Source organism: Erpetoichthys calabaricus, chromosome 4 (assembly GCF_900747795.2).
Source record: "Erpetoichthys calabaricus chromosome 4, fErpCal1.3, whole genome shotgun sequence".
NCBI classification, from domain to species: domain Eukaryota; kingdom Metazoa; phylum Chordata; class Cladistia; order Polypteriformes; family Polypteridae; genus Erpetoichthys; species Erpetoichthys calabaricus.
In genome coordinates this window covers 320,119,468-320,141,379 of record NC_041397.2, presented here as the reverse complement: position 1 = coordinate 320,141,379, position 21,912 = coordinate 320,119,468, and the positions used below count along the sequence as shown (strand labels likewise).

The 21,912-nt window shown below is 44.0% G+C and overlaps 1 protein-coding gene across 1 annotated transcript in view; it reads left to right on the top strand.

Moving 5' to 3' along the window:
• Positions 1-21,167, top strand: part of LOC114643526 (NACHT, LRR and PYD domains-containing protein 3-like) — a 2,412,635-nt gene extending 2,391,468 nt beyond the window's left edge. Inside the window, exons 24-25 of the mRNA XM_051925773.1 lie at positions 14,084-14,257; positions 18,755-21,167. Coding sequence (XP_051781733.1) covers positions 14,084-14,257; positions 18,755-18,854 — 274 coding nt within the window. The 3' untranslated portion in view covers positions 18,855-21,167. The remainder of the gene's footprint in view (positions 1-14,083; positions 14,258-18,754) is intronic.
• The last annotated feature ends 745 nt before the right edge of the window (positions 21,168-21,912 follow it).

The following is a 21,912-nucleotide window of genomic DNA, read 5'->3' as shown; positions in this document are numbered from 1 at the left end:
AAATAAGACCTGCACGGGAAGTGTGGACCCATGGTGGATAAAACAAAGGTGAGGTTGAACTACATGAACAAAGAACTAATTAGCCCACATTCACAATAAAAGGCAATTATCAGGCTCCGGTGGTAGGTCATGGATGGAAAAGGAAAATTGGAGTGGACCTAGGTGAATGGTGTGTCTATCGGAGAGTCTGAGTTAGCTGAGAAAGCACCAAGCTGTCCTCGGAGAGGAACTGGGGAGTGTGAAGGGGATTAAAGTGACACTCCAAATTGTCATGCAAGGTTTTTGATGGTGAGGAGTGTTCCCTGTGCTTTAAGACCTAAGGTGAAAGCAGACTTTGACCTGCTTGTAAAACTAGGAGTCCTAGAAACTGTTTCTCAATCTGAGCGGTCCACACTTGTGGTTCCAGTGATCCAGCATGATGGGTCTGTACAGTTATGTGGTGACTTTAAGGTAACAGTTAACCTATTGCTCATAGCTGAACAAATCCCCTTCCGGTGATTGAAGATCTTTTTGCTGGTTAGCTGGGAGAAAATAAATAATAAAGTAGACCTGAGCCAAGCATCCCTGCAAATGCATGTGGATGAGGACTCACAAATCAAACGTAGCTCACCATGACAACACATAAATAGCTCTACTATTAGCTTACTTCAACGGCAGCTTTATAAAAGCGTGCCATGGACCATATACTTAGTGGACTACCAGGTATCCAGTGTTCCTGGATGACATCCTGGTGACAGACCAAGAAGACAAGGAGCACATAGCCAATCTGATAAAACCTTAAGTAGTACAGAAGAGTAAGGGTTACGTGTGCCTAAGGACAAGTGTGACTTCTTCAGAGCTTCTTTGGAGTACCTTGGGGAGGTTATTGATGCTGATGGTTTGCACACAGACCTTCAAAAGTTAAGCAAATAGTGGGTGCCCCTGCTTCAGGAAACATCAGCCAACTGAGATCATTCTGGGGTCTCCTGAACTATTATGGGCGTTTCATACCACAGCTGGCAGCATTGCTGAAACCACTGCATGAGTTGCTGTGTGAGAGGAGACCAAGGAAATGGTGACATGAGTTTGAAACGAAATTCAGCAAAGCCAAGGCTGCCCTGGCTGGTAAGAGAATGTTAACACGTATCGATCCATCCTCACCAATTCATCTAGCATGTGATGCCTTTCCTAGCGGTGTTGATACTGTTGTGTCACATATTATGTCAACAGGTGAGGAGTGACCAATTGCATTTGCCTCAAGAACATTGAGTATAGGTGAAACAAAATATCCTCAGATTGAAAAAGAGGCCTTAAGGATCATTTTTGGAACTAAAAAAATTCCACACTTACTTGTTTGGTCGAAAATTGACTTTGCTAACAGACCACAGACCACTCATGTCTGTTTTGGCTCACATACTGGTGTGCCCTCTATGGCAGCAAGCAGACTTCAGTGTTGCTTTATCTCACAATTATGAGATCAAATGCAGTCATTCTGAGGCACATGGAAACGCAGATGGTCTGTCAAGACTCCCCCTGCCTGAACAACTCATAAAAGAATAGCAAAAGATTTTCTTGTTTCAGATGGTGAACAATACACCAGTAACCACCTGCTCGATCAAGCAGGAAACCAACAGGTGATTCAATGCTCTCAAAACTCCTCAATTGCATTGTCAGAGGGACGGACCTTAGCACTCTTCATGCACTGCTGATGTTCAGCCTTACCTTTCCATCCATCCATAATCTAACCCACTATATCCTAACTATAGTGTCACGGGGGTCTGTTGGAGCCAATCCCAGCCAACACAGGGCGCAAGGCAAGAAACAAACCCCGGGCAGGGTGCCAGCCCACTTCAGGTCTTACCTTTCACAGGGGAAAAAGCTATCAGTGCCAACAGGATGTCTAATGAGGGGCATGTGAGTAATTAGACCAGCAAAGTTGAGGAAACCTGTTCTGGACGAGTTACATCTTGGACACTGTGGCATAGTCCGAATGAAAGAGCTACCCAGGAGTTACTTTTGGTGGCCTGAACTTGATTGCGATATTGAGGAAAAGGCAACTTCATGTTCATTATGCCAATACTTCCAAAATATGCCAAGTCAAGCACCATTGCATCCATGGGAATGGCCTGCAAGTCCTTGGCGATGTATTCATTTAGACACATTTTTGTAGGACTTGTAGAGGGTGTTATGCTTCTGGTCGTAGTGGATGCACATTCCAAGTGGCCTGAGGTCACTATCACGCCCGCCATCACATCAGAAAAGACAATCCAGACCTTAAGAGAGATGATTGCATGTTTTGGACTGCCAGAGCAGATTGTTATGAATGATGGGCCTTCTTTTGTGTCCCAAGAAATGGAGGGAAAAAGTAGTGGCATTAAACATCTCCTATCCAGGACTTATCATCCTTCTACTAATGGCCTGGCTGAAAGAATGAACCCTTAAAAACACTCTTAAAGCCTCAAAATGTGAAGCACATTTCAAGCAACATATTTATTTGTTTCTTCTTAAAAATCGTAACACACCCCATACAACTACAGAAGTGTCACCAGCTGATGTGTTTTTAAAAAGGCGGCTTAGAACACGTCTCGATTTGTTGAGACCACTCAGATGCAAGTTTATGATAAGCAGCAGGGTCGAGTAAATCAATGTGCCAAGATGGCCAGACCTAGAGACAACATGTTGAATAGTTGCTACCCAGTATACCTGTTAAAGCAGCCAGGAGCACAGAAACATCTGAAGTACCAAGTCCTAGCGAGGTGACTCAAAGCCAGCCAGTGGTACCACCTGTCTGTCCAACTTCAACTCCTGCTGATGCTGTTTGGCCAAAGTTACCTGAGGCTGCGTTAGGAGATGAGCGCACACCAGCTGTATGACATAACACTCTGAAGCACTCAGCTCTAGCTGCCGATACCTTCCTCAACACAATACAAGCTCCACATTAGCATCTATGTTGCACCAAATGAGAACCCATTCTCCATCTTTTCCTACATTGTGAATGACTGAAACCTCTTAATATTTTTCTACATTTACGTTTTAATGTGCTAGAAATGAACTTTACAAATGATTGATTTATTTTGTTAATAAAACATAACAGGAAAGTTAAGAATACATGCACAATTGAGAAATTCCTGTTAGGACAATCAAAAGTAGCAATTCTAAAAATTAGACGAAATATTGAGAAACATAAAAAAAAAAAAGAAATTTAACAAATGAGAGGAGACCATTGAGCCCATTCAAGCCCGTTTATTTAGTTCATAGCTAAACTGTCCCAATCTCTCCTCCTGATTCTTCTTAAAGGTTGTCAGGAGTCTCAGTAGTTTGTTCCAGAGTCCCACGACTCTTTGTGCTTGCTGGCTTCAGTTTTAAATGCACTTCTCCTTCATTTCCACTGATGTCCTCAAGTACGTGATTCACTATTAAGCTGAAAGAATGTTGCCTGATCTGCTTTATCACTGCCTTTGAGGATTTTAAATACCTGAACGAGGTCCCCATACAGTCTCCTCTGCTCTAACTAAACAGGTTTAATTCACAGTAGGGCATTTCCTTAAGTCCCATGATGCACTTGGTTGCTCTCCTCTGTCTTTCTTGTACTCCAGTGACCAGGATTGTTCACAATACCCCTGATGTGGTCTTACTAGTGCATTATATAGTTTGAGCGTAATGTTCCTTGACTTAAAATCTCCTGGCCACTGATGTACTGCCGATGTTTAAAGTACTCATAAAGAGCAGACAGAAACTGGAATATCCATATTATAGACTGATTAATAAGGGGAGTTGGCCATGTATTGTGAGGGACGAGTTGGTGGTGAACTGGTAAATTGGTGTAAAACATGGGGGAGGCTTTATTATTCTCCATCCATATTATGATTGGTATTTGTTAACCATTAAATTGTTTATTTCCGAGTATTTCACAGATTTCTTAAATTTATGTGCAGAATAAGAGATGTGAAATGGTAGATTAGTGGTGGTGGTGAAATTACTTCTAATCTATCAATCTGTTTTTAACTGGTCACTAACTGGTGAGTGACTTTATAGATGAGGGACGGTTTGTAATACTTACAATGATTTGAATTAATCTGCGGAGCAGGAGGAGAGTACTGGGGGAGTAGTGCTGGAGTAGGATCATTCAAATGTAACCCCATTTGTAGAAAATTATATCCTAATGAAAGAGCTTGAAAGATATGGGCAGATCATATCAAAGTTACGATGATTCCCCTGGGCTGTTGATCACCTGGTTTAAAACATGTCATTTCTTTTAGGAGACAAGTACACGTGAATTGAATGATTTGCAGGGTGAACTTGCTGTGGCCCTTAAATTTAAAGCAGATGGTTTTGATTATGATGTGTTTATATCATCAGAATCGACAAAATGTTTTAAGTGTGGACAGGTAGGACACAATGCTAACTAATGTAAGTATTCTGAGGAGACAGATGATTCAGATGTACCCGGAGCTTCAAAAAGTAAATGAGAAGACATTTCAATACTGTTTGATAATGAAGGCAGTGAGTCTTCTGTCAGTTTTTCTGATGTGGAGAAGTTAATGGAGGATCACAGTCAGAGTGTTCAGGATCAGAGCAGTTCACTATCTGTAATGATGGTGCAGTTGGCATCTGAATGTGAAGCAGAGCCGATGGCTGCTTCTGAGATTACACCCATGTCTGAGATTGTGCCCACGTCTGATTCTGAGCTCATGATTGAAGTCATGCAGAGTGCTGACAGTGCCCCTGAGGACGACACTCCGACTGCAGCCAGTTCAATGTCTACGGACGATGTTACTGATAAAACTGTACATACAAGTGACAGAGGTGAGTGGCCTGTGAGTACAGCTACCAGGAAGATGAAGGAGCACTGATGACGTACAAAAGAATTAATAGGATGAGGATATTATAAGGTTTCCTCTGGGCGCTCCGGTTTCCTCCCACAGTCCAAAGACATGCTGGTTAGGTGGATTGGCGATTCTAAATTGGCCCTAGTGTGTGCTTGGTGTGTTTGTGTGTGTCCTGCGGTGGGTTGGCACCCTGCCCAGGATTGGTTCCTGCCTTGTGCCCTGTGTTGGCTGGGATTGGCTCCAGCAGATCCCCGTGACCCTTTGTTCGGATTCAGTGGGTTGGAAAATGAATGGATGGATGGATGGATGGATGGATGGATGGATGGATGGAGGATATTATCAGGGCTGATTAACATACTGAGGGTAACATCAATGAGATTAGCACCACATCAGAAAACACAGAGAGAACAGTTCAGGAACTGGAGGTAGAGACAGAGTGGACAAAACCCATGACAAGAATAACAAAAGATGGGCCGTTAATAGTGGAGTAGTCATAAAGCAAAATAAAGGTGGGAGCTCAGTCTCCACAGATGGCAACCCATTGAAAGTTCAGGGTGTTGCTGAGGTGACTGTGGACACGAGTGAAATAAGTGACAGTAAAGAGGCAGAAGGCAGCGACTCGGGGACCTCTGTGAGATGCAGTCTGTCAACTTAGCTGAGCTTCCGTGGTGGCTGCAATAACAACAGCATAATCTGATTTTTGAAGTTTATTGATGGCAGCAGGGGTGTAATCATCAGCCACCATTTCCCTGATTTGTTGTTTTTGAGTTTGACTAATGGGGTCCTACGCCAGGCTACACCTTTAGGATTAAAAAGAGCAGAAGCTGTGAATCTGAAAAATGTCATAAGTAGAGTTAGGCCACCGTTACTCATTACTGGAAATGTCTGTCCTTCTCTTTATTGAATTTGATGACTGCCTTTTTTTTTTACTTTTTGATGCCTTGGTATAGTTTTGGCACACTTAACATCAAGTCGTCTCGCCATCGCTCCACAGGTCGGAATTCTATGGCCACAGACGCGGATCTGGGCAGTCCCCTTCTAGAAAGCAAAACCAGGGGACGGTAAGGTAAGCTTAGCCAGGCCGACCACCGTTACGTGCAAGACTCCTGTCTCCCGAAGCATGCTGCCTTCAGGTGGCTTCTTCAGCTGCTGTGCCGCCCTGGGTGTCCTCAGCGACAACGTATGCCTGGGTATTCGCCATTCTTAGGGCTTGCCTGCTCTTCTTATTTCCCATTGGTAGAACGGTGCCTCCGTTTACCCCTGGCGGCTTTCAGACTGAGCCACTTGCTGCGGTGCGTGCATGTGTGCATGCCACGGCGTGTACGCGCCTTCATCTGCTGTGCTGGGATGTCCACAAATTACTTTTTTAGAAGGGCTCTAATTAACAGCAAGAGAGTCCCATCTGGAATGCCATGTGGAAGATCAGCCTGACCCAGACAGACACAGGACACACAGATGTCTCAAAACACACACTATTTTTTTTCTTCTACAGCACAATACACACAGTGCACAAAGCACCACAAATAGCTCACAATCCTCTCTTTTCTCTTCTTCTTTGCCTCCTCCACTCCTCTCCTCGCAAGCTCTGTCCTCTGGCTCCCAACACCGGCTTCCCGAATGGAGTGTTTCACCTGCAAGCACTCCAGGTGAATTTGGTTAACCTGGTGTGGCGGAAGTGCTGCCATCCAGGGCTCTGGGATTGTCTAGGCGCCCCTTTGGCGGCCCTGATGTAATCAAGGGGAACTGCCCTAGGTGTCCCGGTGGGGCAAGGTCCCCGGTTGTCTGCCACACTATCTATCTATCTATCTATCTATCTATCTATCTATCTATCTATCTATCTATCTATCTATCTATCTATCTCTCTATCTATCTATCTCTCTTCTGCCAGTGAAGCGTAAATGGATCTCGATGTCCTCTTCGCTGTTTGCGCCCACATGTAACACCGGACCACCAAACAGCACAACATGAAATCAGAAAACGTGCCCATTTACTGTATATAGTGCCTTTAAGAAGAGCATTGGGATGAGTTCACACTGGCCTTCAGTCTGACGTGTCCAGGCATGCTGGTGGTCTTTATTTCACTTACTGAGACCCCCAGGGCTGTCTGTCTGTCTGTCTGTGTATTTAAAGAAACAACAAAATGGGGTCTCATTTTGGAAGGACATAAAATAATGAAGATGACTTGAAGTCAAATGGACAACATGGACATTGAGCTGAGAAACTCCTGACCTGGTGACAACGAGGAATATGAAGTGAAGGATTATGGGAGAAATGATGACAATGAATGGGACTGAGGTGACAAGTCCAGTGTGACATTTACTGCCTTGAATGTTTAGATGGCTTATTCTTGTCACTCGCTGTCATCAAACAGGTGTCACTGGGTGTCTTGTTCCTCCTATTTTTAATTTTTACTGACATATCTGACTAACGTGCAGCACATTGCCGCTCTCTGGTGCTGCGACAAACAAGAATGGATTACAATGGAGAAGCTCATTGGATTGAATCTGATGGAGTAGAAGACCCCAATCTCCCCACCTCTCTCCTGTTTCTGACTTCTCCAGTGGCGTGTCAGCGCCCCCTTGAGGTGCTGCAAGTGACGAGTGACACAGGAGGTGACGTCAGGTCAGTCATCTCTCAGATCAACTGAACCAAAGGACATGAGGTGCTGGTGTGGAGCCTGAGCAATAGCACTGGTGACTGATGACATTTTTAGGATTGTCCGTTACCAGGAAGCAGGCAGAGCTGTTTTTCCGGTGAATACGCCAAACTAGAAGGACTCCAGCAGAACTGATCCTAAGCCCCTTCTCATCTCCCACTGGTCTTCTTCACACTGCAGGCCTTGTGTGGTCCTTGTTGAAGTTCCTGCTTCACTTCTCCTCCTCCCTTATCTTCTTATCCTGCTGGACTGCTCAACTGGGGGTCTGCTGGTGTGGACATTTCACAACACGACTGACAGTAACTGGCAGAACAACTCTGAGACCCCTAGAGAGGCAGCAAATAGAGAGAATGAGAAAGAGAGCTGTCCGTTTGTGTCTCATCTTCACGCCACCTTTGACCCTCCACATTGTCCTCGTCTTCTTCTTCTCCATACAATCCCATCTCTAAACATGTTTCACTCCTTCAGGAGACTCCAGCAGATCAAAAGCTTTTCTTCTGCTCTTCCTGCTTTGCTTGGAGTTTTTGTTTCATTCCCAAGATGCTCTTTCTTCTGCTGTGCTCAGTGCTTCACTGTGGATGGATGTCACGAGGACTCATGCTTTGTCACAGTGTCACTTATTTATTGTACTGTTGTCCTCTCTGTCTGTCTGTCTGTCTGTCTGTCTGTCTGTCTGTCCTCATGTCCTCACTTGTCTCTTTTTGTCTCCACAGGCTCAGGTCATGTAATTTAAGCGCCAGATGTTGCTCAGCTCTCTCCTCGGCTCTCTCTACTCCAAATTCATGGCCAACTCTGCTGGGGCTGAATGAGAACAACATGGAGGACTCAGGAATGGAGCAGCTGTGTGAGGGGCTCAGGAGTCCAAATTGTAAACTGAAGAAACTGTGGTGAGTAGAAAACACTGAGTGTGTGTGGCTGTGTGTGAGTGTATGCGTGTGTGTGTTGGATGAATTTTGTCTGCTAGGACTTTATGGATGTCCTGCCAAACCAAGCGCCGTGTCTCATCAGGATAGTCCGCAGTGTGGAAATTTAACTTTAATAATTAAATTCATGAGGACACCACTGTGACCCTGAGACCCTCTCATATGCTGGCCACTCTCATTGTCTTCTCCATCCAGTCTGTTGTTTTACTTCCTTTCCCACAATCCCAAGCTGTCTATTTTTATGTCAGTCACCTATTTATCCCCAACCTCCATTGTCACTTCCCTCCCTGTCACTCCTCTGCCTCTGATCTCCTCACCTAAGTGTCTTAAAAGTCACTAAAATAGAATAAGAAAAAGAAAGAGAGACGGTCAGTTGGGGCAGATAGCAGTGGACAAAGACTAATGAACAACTGTCAGACGGGACCAGGCAGGGTAGGACAGCAAAGAGAAGACAATGGGGACATGACAGAGTTTGATGTCACTTACTGGACACCAGTGGCCTCATGACACCCAGAGTGTCACCTGTGTGCTGACGTCATCCTTGAGGGTCCGAGTTGTACATGTCACTGCTTTCTGTTCCCTTTGGAGGGTCTTTGCTGTTTTTTTTTTCAACTCTCCAGGAGTGAATGGTGAATTGCGAGTGAGGGGTGAGTGCATCTTGGCAGTAGCGGCAGTAGGAGGCAGCAAAAGCAGCGCAGTTCAGCAGGAGGTCAGTAAGGAGGAATCAGCTGACGGGGGGGAGGAGGGGTCCGTTAATAGTCGCTAAGCGAGTGGGCTTCACAGTGCAGAAGGACGTAAAAGATTACCAGTCAACTCGGTGATATTAAGGAGGGATAGAAGGAATGGCGGCCATTTACACATTCAACAGCAGAAGACACAAAGCATTTTGTATGAGAGCCCCTTAAACAGGTAATATGGGGGCTCAGAGGGGCCAGTGAGTTTCAAACAGGTCCTGCAGTCTGTTAAAGTTTAAAAATTATAAAGAGCTTAACTGTCCGCCATTGTAATCGTGAGGCCGGTGCAATGCAAGTGTCGAGCAGGGGTCCAGCAGGGGTCAGTGCTGGATCTGCTGCTAATTTTAATCCACATAAACGATTTGACAAGAATGCAACGAGTGGGCCAATTAAGTTTACAGAGAATCCCAAAGTAGGTGAAAGGTCAAGTGTGGTGATGGGGCTGAGTAGGCAGCTCAGTCGGCATCACCAGGAAGGGGTCGGCTGGTGGTGTTTAGAAGGTGTCTCTGCACGGCCAAGTCTATCAGTTCTCCTATTGGCTCACGCTGATCAGACACTGAGGGCTTCTGAAGGCCATTCATTGCTGGATTGTGGCGGACCACCAGTAGTTACCACAGTGCAAATCTGCTCACTTAGGTTGTTCATGTTGTGTTTCCATGACAGTCCAGTAGATAATGGACAACAAGCTGAATTGTCACAGAGGCACTTGGACAGGGTTGGGCAGATGAAATGTAACATAAATAAATGTAAGGAATTACACAGAGGAAGTGGTAATGTGAGATTTGAGTACACAATGGGAGGGTCTGACACATGAAAGTGCTGCTTATGAGGAGGACTCAGGAAGTTGTAGTGGACCGGTCACTCTATAAACCCAGTCAGTGTTCAGAAGACATTAAGAAGGGTCTGTGCAGGAGAAATGAGCCTCAATATGAATGAATTAAAAGGTGGTCTTTATTATCACCGATGTGATTCAGAAACTCTTCACCGAGGTCTCAATGCCCCTCGTGCTCTGTTCACAATATGTAACAGTATTGAGGTCCACCAAATCTCCTCACATCTGTCCCCTTGACCTCACACATGGCTGTAGGCCTTTACTCGCTGTCAGCGTGTGAAATAATCAACAGTCAGAAAAGATGGAACTTACACAAATATGATTAGTTTGTTGATTACAAAAATGATCAATACGTTCTTATCTACGATATTCAGAGTCAAACTCAGAGGCGTAAGCAGGACGTAGGCCTGCGTCTCACACATTGTCACTGTGTTATAAATTCAGATGTCACAAAATATGCTTATCAGATGGCTGAAGTGTCCTGTAGAAGTTTAGCATTGTGGTCACAAGTGACAAGTTCTGAGGTGACAACAGCACACAAATGATTTGTAAAAACAAAGAAGTTTGAAACAGAAGTGGAGCCCAACAATGTCAGTCATGAATGAAATGTTAAACTACGGCCAACTGATGACGTTACGTTACAGCCCTGAGCACATCACATGACAACTTCAGGTATACACAGAGAGTCCGCATTGTGAATAATGTCAAAGTAGAAATGTGACGCTGCAGACGATCACGAAAATAAAGTCCAAACACAAAGCACAGCAGCATAAGACAAGAAATGTTATTTGGCGCCCTGGAACATCAGCCCTGCTTTGTTCTTGGTGGTCCTGATGTGCTTCGGTCAGCGAGTTTCCTGTCTAAAATTAAAAAGCCAGCGTGGCTTACTGGGCAGTGTAAGTAAATAGAGATGACGAGATTTAAGACAATAAAATATTACAAATCACGTCAGTAAAGTCTGAGTAGGAATGGAGCACAGCTTACCTCTCAAACTAACCACCTCCAGGTCTAAGATGGGGGGCACATCATCTCTAACTGGGGAGGTTCAGGCACACAGACACTTGAATTGGAATCTGTTCAGCCATTTGGAGGTCATCACCAGGGGCTGTCCTGTAGGGTCAAGAGGGGGCTTTGTGTCCTGTGACTGCAGCGTCACCACTAATGAGCACCGTGACATTTCAGTAACTCTATGCAGATGAGACCCTCGTAAACCAACAGCTTACACCATAAGGCAGTGACGTGTCACAACAGCAGGTGGCCAGCCCTGTCACCGTGTCACATCAGACATACACCACACGTCACACCAGTCTGAGGTCCGGGGGGGCTCTCCTCATTCTACTAGGCTCTGGCTTACATGGCTATACTTCATTATTAGCACGCAGTTCACTCTTTAAGAACACAAAATGAGGACAAATAATAATTAAAAAAAAAAACCATCAAATGCCAATGGGGCGTCATGACAAAACAATGACGCCATGACAATGACCCTCTGCAGTTCGCATACCAGGAAAAGGTGGGAGCGGAGGATGCCATCATCTATATGCTACACCGATCCCTCTCCCACTTGGACAGAGGCAGTGGTGCTGTAAGAATTATGTTTCTAGACTTCTCTAGAGCCTTCAACACCATCCAACCTCTGCTCCTCAGGGACAAGCTGACAGAGATGGGAGTAGATTCATACCTGGTGGCATGGATCGTGGACTATCTTACAGACAGACCTCAGTATGTTCATCTTGGGAACTGCAGGTCTGACATTGTGGTCAGCAACACAGGAGCGCCGCAGAGGACTGTACTTTCTCCGGTCCTGTTCAGCAAACATACATCGCACTTCCAATACAACTCGAAGTCCTGCCATGTGCAAAAGTTCGCTGATGACACTGCTATCGTGGGCTGCATCAGGAGTGGGCAGGAGAAGGAGTATAGGGACCTAATCAAGGACTTTGTTAAATGGTGAGACTCAAACCACCTACACCTGAACACCAGCAAAACCAAGGAGCTGGTGTTGGATTTTAGGAGGCCCAGACCCCTCAAGGATCCCATGATCATCAGAGGTGACTGTGTACAGATGGTGCAGACCTATAAATATCTGGGAGTGCAGCTGGATGATAAATTAGACTGGACTGCCAATACTGATGCTCTGTGCAAGAGAGGACAGAGCCGACTATACTTCCTTAAAAGGCTGGCGTCTTTCAACATCTGCAATAAGATGCTGCAGATGTTCTATCAGACGGTTGTGGCGAGCGCCCTCTTCTACGCGGTGGTGTGCTGGGGAGGCAGCATAAAGAAGAAAGACGCCTCACGCCTGGACAAACTGGTGAGGAAGGCAGGCTCTATTGTAGGCATGGAGCTGGACAGTTTAACATCTGTGGGAGAGCGAAGGGCGCTGATCAGACTCCTATCAGTCATGGAGAATCCACTGCATCCACTGAACAGGATTATCTCCAGACAGAGGAGCAGCTTCAGCGACAGACTGCTGTCACTGTTCTTCTCCACTGACAGACTGAGGAGATCGTTCCTCCTCCACACTATGCGACTCTTCAATTCCACCTGGGGGGGTAAACGTTAACATTATACAAAGTTATTGTCTGTATACCTGTATTGTTATCACTCTTTAATTTAATATTGTTTATATCAGTATGCTGCTGCTGGAGTATGGGAATTTCCCTTTGGGATTAATAAAGTATCCTATCTATCTATCTATCTATCTATCTATCTATCTATCTATCTATCTATCTATCTATCTATCTATCTATCTATCTATCTATCTATCTATCTATCTATCTATCTATCTATCTATCTATCTATCTATCTATCTATCTATCTATCTATCTATCTATCTATCTATCTATCTATCCGTTACTTTAATATGGAGAATACTGAGACTTGGACCTCTGAGCCATGGGATTACGAAGGCCATCTGAACGTGAAAATCCTTGATGTTTTTCTTATAAATACGCTGTAATTAAAAAGCCGCAGATCACAAAGTAAAACTAAATGAATAAATAACATTATAAAGATCACAGACACATCACAGTTCACTTCACTCCCTCTTTGGTAGAATGGAGTCTTTCCAGAGGCTCTAAAACTCAGAAAACCTCATCTTGTCCAGTAAAACTTGTGGATTGAGATAAACAGTAAAGCAAAGGCGCAGGCGGACCCCAGGACTGAGGTCTCAGCTGTGAGGAGACATCAGAGGCAGGCTCTATTGTAGGCATGGAGCTGGACAGTCTGACATCAGTGGTGGAGAGACGGGAGCTGAGCAGGCTCCTGTCTATCATGGAGAATCCACTGCATCCACTGAACAGCATCATCTCCAGACAGAGGAGCAGCTTCAGCGACAGACTGCTGTCACCGTCCTGCTCCACTGACAGACTGAGGAGATCGTTCCTCCCCCACACTATGCAACTCTTCAATTCCACCCGGGGGGGTAAACGTTAACATTATTCAAAGTTATTGTCTGTTTTTACCTACATTTTTATTACTCTTTAATTTAATATTGTTTTTTGTATCAGTATGCTGCTGCTGGAGTATGTGAATTCCCCCTTGGGATTAATAAAGTATCCATCTATCTATCCAATGAATGCATTAGTTAAATTAGGTCCTTTCAGCAACTGTTCATTCAGTGAGAAGGCTCGGCAAGTGGTTGTACAGTCAAAGACCTCTCTGATTTTATTTTTCTTTGGATGATATACTCCATGGTGAGGGATGTACCACACTCTCTCTTTTTTGAGGGTCAGCTGTTCTGTGGGTACCTTAATAGCATATCCTTTATCTAAAACGTACTTCATGAAAATCCATGTGCTGAGTTCTCAGTTACAGGCACAAATCCAAGGTTGTCCCTCCGCTGTCATCGGCTTTGACAAGTCTGTCTGGACCCTTGAGTGCAGAACACTGTCAGCCTCATGTCCTTCACATTCCTGTCCACGTGTCACTTTTAGTGACTTGTCACCAGTCAGTGTGGCAGGAAGGCAGAAGACCCTGTCAGTTATATAGCGCCTTACCTTATAAGGACAGCAGTGGTCTCAGGGTCAAAGTGCATTTCTGTGAAGACGGCACAGTCATTGAGCCCTTGTGCTGTGTGTCCTTCTGTCTGTCTGTCTGTCCTCACTCGTCTCTCTTCTTCTTCACAGGCTCAAGTCATGTGGTCTCACCTCGGCCTGCTGCTCAGCTCTCTCCTCAGTCCTCTCATCTCCAAACTCACAGCTGACATATCTGAGTCTGAGCTACAACAACCTGGGAGATTCAGGGGCTCGTCAGCTGAGTGAGGGGCTCAGGAGTGACAACTGTAAATTAGAGACACTGAGGTGAGTAAAGAGGGGGAGGGGTGTGGGGTGTGAATGTGTTATTGTTGGGCGAGCTGATCACATGACATCACATGGAGTGAACAGAGTGACAGTGACTTGTGGAGCTGGACTGAGGCAGTGATATTTTCATAATGAAAATGAGAACTAGAACTAAAAATATTGTTTTTCGTTTTACAAGAATGAGAACTGAAATTAAGGCAAACAGAGAAACTAAAACTAAATACAAATAAAAATTAGTGATTTGTGAACGAACTAAAATGAGAACGAAAATTGAGTAAAAACAAAAAAAACAGCAATAACATTTTCATTCAATTTGGTTCAGTCGTGCAGAGGGATTGTTTGTAGGTCACCCTGAGCCTTCACTTATGTTGTGCTGTTTGCTATGCGGTGATCTCGTAACGTGGGCTTACTAGAGTCACGTGGCACAACAACTTAAGGACCATTGTTTGTCTGTTGAGCACATTTTGCTTGTCGGCTTGAAGCAGTAAGTGTTTGTGGTTGATGATGTCGAATTTTGCGCAGATGTTTGCGGGTAGAAAGCGAGAAAGTAACGTATGCAAATACTTTAATTACACCGCAGATGATAATAAAAGCAAATGTAGCGTGTGAGAAGAAGAAAAGAGTCTCAGAGGTTCAGTGCAAGACCAACTGGATCAGTGCTTAGTGGAAGTCCAGCACTTCTCTGATACCATGACTGCACTTCGTACAGGGACATGTGGTCTCACCTGTCATCATGAAAAGTAAAAAAAAATAATAATGGTAGCATAAAATAAATTTGTCCACTGGTCTGTGCTATAAAATTGTTTTCTCTATGATTTCAATAATTTTGATAATTTTTATAGTCAAAATCACTGAATTTGTGCATTTCTTGTTCAAATACACGGGAGAAACGTGAGGTGCGGCAGCAGCGAGCCTCACCCCTCCTCGGACTGCAGTCTCCCTCACACGCGGGGTTGATGCCTTCAATTGGCGCATGCCTGTTTCTGTTTCTCTGTATGTTGCCAATAAAATTTTTGCACACGCGTTTATTATACACCCTGACTTTCCACAGTTTGGCTAAAATCTTTAATACATATGTGTGACATATCTAGTCTTGCTGATCGGACTTACAAAACTGCAGTGAAAAGGTACAAGGTTGGGAGCCCAACATGTGCTTGTTGCTGCTGTTCTTCTATGCCACAGGTGTCGAACTCTAGGCTGCAGGTTTTCATTCTAACCCTTTTCCCAATCAGTGGTCAGTTTTCACTGCTAATTAACTCCCTTTCCCTTCCTTTTAAGGATTCTATCCTCTGAATTGACTCGTTTCTTCATTAAATGGCAGCCAAACAGAAATGAGATGTGAAACAAGCCAACAGATGACCAGCTAAACTGGAACATCAAACTCCAACCAGTTTCTTTATGAGAAGCCAATTCTTGCTGTTAATTAAACCTGTTACTTAATTCCATAGCTTGCTGCTGCTCTCATTCTGCTACAGCAGACATTTCCCAAAGTGTTGATTTTCTGTTTCTGATTATTGACCTGAGAAATCAACCTTACCGAGACCCTCACCTTTCTTTATGTTCAGATAATGTGGTTAGCTGGTCACCTGTTCTCATTTTGTATCTCATTATTGTTTGGCTGCTAATTAAAGAAATAGAAAGAACTAAGGGGTCGAGTTAATTAAATCTAAGGCAAAAGAAGTTAATTAGCAGGAAAAACAGGTCACTAATTAAGAAGGTGGTTAGAATGAAAACCTGCAGTCATTGCGGCCCTACAGGACTGGAGTTTGACACCCCTCTTCCACGCAGAGACGTGGATAAGTTAGCGATATCAGAAAGTCAAGTGCACTGCAGCGTTCCATTTATTTTTTTTTTAACTGACTGCCAAAAATGGAAGATTAAGAGTTTTAAAAGTAAAGGAAACTAAGGAGGACTTTTACAAGAAAGTGATGAAGATTTTCATGAAGAAAGATAAATACATGAACTTCATTTACAATTAAAGATAAGACCATAAATGGTTTTCAATTTTTGTAAAAATGGGATCAGACTAAAAAAGAAATCCAACATTTAAAAACTAAATTTTGACTTTAAATAAAATATACTTTTGTAGAGCAGTCTGTATTAAAATTGATTAAAGCATCAGAATTAAAAGCTTTTTAAAACAACTAAATACTTCAGTTAAGGCCAAAATTAAAATCTGGTTTTTTTGTACATCGCTCTATACTTTCATTTGTATTGAATGAGTTTGAATTGTGGAATTGCAACAGCAAATTAGATCACATGGAGGGTGAGGAGCAAATGCGCTGTCTCCGCTCTCTCTCACTGCTAGAAATGTAACGTTCTTTCTTAGCCAAATGTGTACCTTACCTATGCTGATGAGATATGAAACATAACCAGTAGTCAATGTGCCTGCTGCCCGTTAATCAGTGTATATGCTTCTCTTTTGAATTCATATATTTGTAACTCTGACTCGGATTTCACCAGCCATGAACCTCACCGCACGTCACTGCCCTTCAGAACTGGCAGCAGAAATCGTCAACATGGAGTCTGCTGGCGCCAGTGGCCGAGGACCTCGTCTGTGTACCTGCATTACAGACACTCATCAAGTGAATATTTTCACTGTGTGGCTATCTGTGCAGTGGATGTCGTTGCAACATGAACAAATCTCTCGAAATGTATGCTTGTTTAAAGCTTAACGGTAACATGCTTGCAGCACAGACTGGTTTGAAACATTTGATCTTGCTGACTACACTCATTAGGCCTCTTCATCTGTTTGCTCATTGATAGTCAAGTTGTGTTTAACGGCCTTATGAACTGTGAGTGTATTTTGTTGACTGAAACACAACTTGCACTGAAATATGTGTAGGCCAGCATTTGTGGTCTTACAACAGAAAAAAACTAAAATTGTACTAATATTATGCAAAAAAGCCAGACCTAAATAAAATAAAAACTAAAATTTTAAACACGGAACTAAATAAAAATAAAAACTGTTGACTCCACTGAAATCAAGAACGAAATAAAAATAAAAATTAAAATTAATTTTATAAAATAAAATAAGAACTTAAACTACATTTAATATCAGAACTGAAATAGCACTGGACTGAGGTGACAGACAGGAAGGACAACAAAGATAAGGAGTTTTTCTTGTCTTCTTAGAGAGTCAAGGCTGGGGGGCTGTCAAGAGGCAGGGCCTGTTAAAGCCCATTGCGGCACTTCCTGTGTGATTTTGGGCTATACAAAAATAAACTGTATTGTATTGTATAAGGAGAGACAGACTGAGGAAGATGAGGAGGAGTGTGAGATATACAAGAAAAAAAAAGAAATGGACAGCAGCTGAATGTCCAGCCAGAGACAGGGGGACAACGACACGGGGGGATCAGGACAACAGACAGTGTGGACAGGAGGGGGGTGGCATGACAGTCTGGGGGCTGAGGGTCATTTGGCACAAACAAGAAAGAGCAGAGCGGGGGATCAGTGGACAAGAGGAAGAAACAAGACGGAGGATGAGAGACGAGCAGGAGACGAAATGAGACAAGACATGAGAGTGAGGAGGAGACGAAGAGAAAATGAAGAGAGACAGAGCACTAGAGAGACAGACAGGAAGTGACCGCAGGGGGACAGAGGGGGCAACAGCACGTCCACTGGACAGACCACCTTGTAGCGGTCAGGAGCCGCTAAGATTCACACCGCCAAAGAAGACGGTGATTTATTTATTTTAAAAGCAGAGATCCCAGGAACGTCCCCAGCCTTGGATCGACCCACACACTCTCACCACAGAGACAAATAAACACACTGGGAATGACAAACAATTATAAATATAATGACATGAATTGAGTAATAAAACAGTAATACCACCCCTGACCCCTTCGGCGATATTACACATACACAAAATAAACACAAACACCACACAGCCAAGTCCATATATAAGAAACAGGTTGAAAGATGAATAGTGACCAAGTTAAGTCCAGCAATTCTGTAAGTTGCAATGGAGAAGGGAAAATACAGTCCTACCGGTATTTACTGATGAGGTTGATGGTTGATGGTTGATTCGGGAGCGCTCCACTGTTCCGAAAAATCCAATAATCCAATACAGCTCTCAGTGAACAAGTAGACAGACAATCCAGACCCCAACAAACGAATACAGTCCAAGACAAAAATGATCACAGTTCAAATAACAGCAGGAGAGACGACAAATAACCGCAACAAACAATACAAACCAAAAACAAAACTTTTTTTTTCTCTTTGCCCTCTGCCCTCCTTTTATCTGTCTGTGGCTACCTTTGACCCCAGCAGCCCCAGCAGGGACTGCTGGGAGATGCAGTTCTTAAGTAGCACTGCTACAACCTTCTTTATGAAATGTGACGTGACCAGCAGGCTGACACACACATCATGTGACTTAGATGACCACAGACACTGAGAGGAGTTCTGGGTGACATCAGGGGTGTGTCAGTGTGACAGTTCAGTGTGTGTGTGTGGCGCCCCCTGCTGTTTGTAACTCACACTTGTGTTTCCTAACAGGCTGAAGTACAGTGGGATCAATGATAGTGAGAAGAGGAACCTGTGGTCACTAGAGGAGGAGCTGAGGAAGTCTGGACATCAGCTGACTATCAGTACATGAGAAGACTAGCTCTGGTGATCAGACTGACCCCTGTCAGTGATGGAGCCCCCCGTCCACTCACCCCTAAATTCTCCTCTTTATTCATTTTATTCTCCTCTCTGCTCTGTTCCTTATTTAATAAACTCTCCGTGTCCCCTCAGCCTATGTGCTCCTCCTTTAACGTCACTTTTATTTTTAACACCTTGAGACCCTCAAATGGTGACAAAACTCAAGCAGACTCGGACCTGCAGACCCCCGAGTTTCACCACTAGAGGCAGTAAAGCAGTGGGGATCATCCTGTAAAAAGCCCCCCAAGGAGGAGCAAAGAGAAGTCCAGCTGTGGGGTGACAGGGGGCTGAGGCTGTAGTGACACTGGGGAAGAGGCTGGGACAAACTCTGGACAGGACGCTGGTCCATCACAGGACACCATTAGCGCTCATCTCCATCATCACTCTGTGTCATTTGAACCCGTGTCTGCTCCGTGTCCCACTAGTCCTGTCTGCCATCTGCTGATTTTCCATTGGTGACACTTCAACTCCCACGAGGATCCGTTTTGATTTTGATTTTCTTTTTTATTCCGTTATCTCCACTTCACCATCCCCTCCAGCCGTGTCCTCGTAGTGAGCAGCAGCCTGAACAAGTCAGTCAGTCATTTTCCAACCTGCTACTGTATATCCTAACAGTGGGTCATGGGGGTCTGCTGGAGCCAATGCCAGCAAACACAGGGCACAAGGCAGGAGCAAATTCCGGCGTCCACCGCAGGGCCTGAAGAAGTTATCCATTTAAAAAGAAATAAAAGAAAAGACAAGGAGAACATGGAGGAGTGTGGAGATGGGATGGACTGGCGCCGTCGAGGGTGAGGTCTTGACTTGATGTGGACAGATGGCCACTGGGGGACCACCACCTGAACTGGACTGAGGGGGCTTAGAAAATGGATGAACAAACAGAGGGGAAGAAACTGAACTGGGAATTAAGAAAGAAACTGGCAAATAAAATAGGAGTGGAAGTGGGATGAGAGTTTAAAGGAAACAAGAAGGATGAAGTGGGAGACCTCAGCCTGAGGGTGGGCTTCTATAGGACAGGTGGATAAGAAAAAGAGGAACAGGGACAAGAGTGGGAGGTAAGGAAACAAACAGAGAGATGAACAAGGAGGAAGGAGGAGAGAGTTAGAAAGTGAAGGACAGTCAGTGACACGAGAGGGACGAGGACAGATGAGGAGGAGGAGGAGAGGAAGACAAGTCAAGTCGAGTCAATTTAATTTCTAGAGCTCATTTAAAAACATCAGAGGTCGACCCAAGTGCTGCACAGCTTAACCATAAATACCCCAAATACACGCAGTAGACACAGTAAAGAAATACTGATGGACAAGTTTAGAAAGCCAAGTCAGAAAGGTGGGCTTTAGGTGGGATTTATAAGTGACCAGAGTTGTTTTTTACACGTTCTGCACAGTTGTCTTTGTTGTCAAAGCACAGATGCCACATGATAGTCTGATAACGGTCACAGGACATCATATCTTTGATTGCTGGTACAACAAGCAGTTCTGAGCATACTTCAACCATAGTACTGCTCTTGTGAAAAGCATGGAGATAAACGCCATCAATTTAGAGAGGGAGAGGCAAGTTCATTGTACCACGTGACCGTCACTGACAGAATAAAAATGAATAATAAAAAAACAAGCGATAAAAGGGTGTTACAGACTCAAATCAAATGTATGTTTTTATTATATTGTAGAAATAATAATAATAATTATAACAGTAGTTCACTACTCAAAACGCAGAACACCAAGACTCGAACACGGAACCTTTCAATTGTAAGTCAGCAGTTCTTAGCTCTGCACTATCCAAGAATACATATCAACTTTCTGTCGATTGAAATTAGAGGTTGGGTTTTTAACTCATTGACAGCAACATGTAAATTGAATAATTTTTTTTTCACTTTGGTTATATTCTTGAATAAAAGTGCATGTGTTTATTCGATATTTGGACTAAAGTCTTCACACATTATACACTTCACATCATTATTAGTATAACATGGAAAAAATTTCTGCTGTAGTTATGTGTTCAGAATTTCTTGCCTCGCATTTTCTGCCATCCTACACTTCTTACACAGATCGTTATAGACACAGAATACACTTGAAATGCATATATTCCGGATAATGATATATTATTTACCCTATACAACTCCTGGTACCCCACTCCCAGATAATGAGTCTTGCGCTCTGAGAAGTTTGTGACTGACTCAACTCCGTCAGTTTGGGATGAGATAGCAGGCTGCTTGCTCCTTGTTCTGATTGACACATTTGCAAAACAAAAGACACTGATGAGGATGTGCGAATGAATTTAAGGTGACCTGGGATTACAAGTTAACATTTGAATTTGATGATTGTATATTGCGCTGAACTGACCTCTCTGTACTATTCTTTCCTCTGCATGTCCTGGAGTACAAAAGAAACAGCATACAGCAACATGTGGGGACTGGCAAGATTGGGGAAAAAAAAAACACGCAGTCACTGATTACAAGCACAAGAAGATATGCAAATGAATATGAATAATATGAATAATGTTGCATCCGTGCCACAATGTTCTCCGAAATGTACTATACAGGTCATAAAATGAACTAGGGGGCACCGCCCCCTGCTCGCTTCACTCGCCAACCCCTGGTCTTAGGTAACCCGAAATAGATTTGAAAGAGATTATTTATCTCTGTCAGTTGCGGTCTTTCGTTTTGAACCCGTGCCTGCTTTGCTTCCGCAGCTTCAGACGCGCGTTGTAGGCGCCTGCGTTCATTGATCTTATCCAGGTGGGCTCGTGTTTGTATCGTTGAGCTGTATTGTGTTTGAATTTGGTGTAAAGCGTTCAGCGGTTTGTACAATCCCAAGCAGCACATTATTCCTAACTTCACTCCGCAGTCGTGCCACTCACAATATGGCGGTGACGCCTGCGCCTTTCGTACTATCTTTGTGGACCTGTGCGACCTCCATAGCCTCTCACGTTTGACTCTGGGGTGCAGCGCAGAATCCTCTTTTTTGTGTGGTTGTGTCGTTAGTGGTGGCTATGTGCGCGTTGTTGCTTCATTTCTC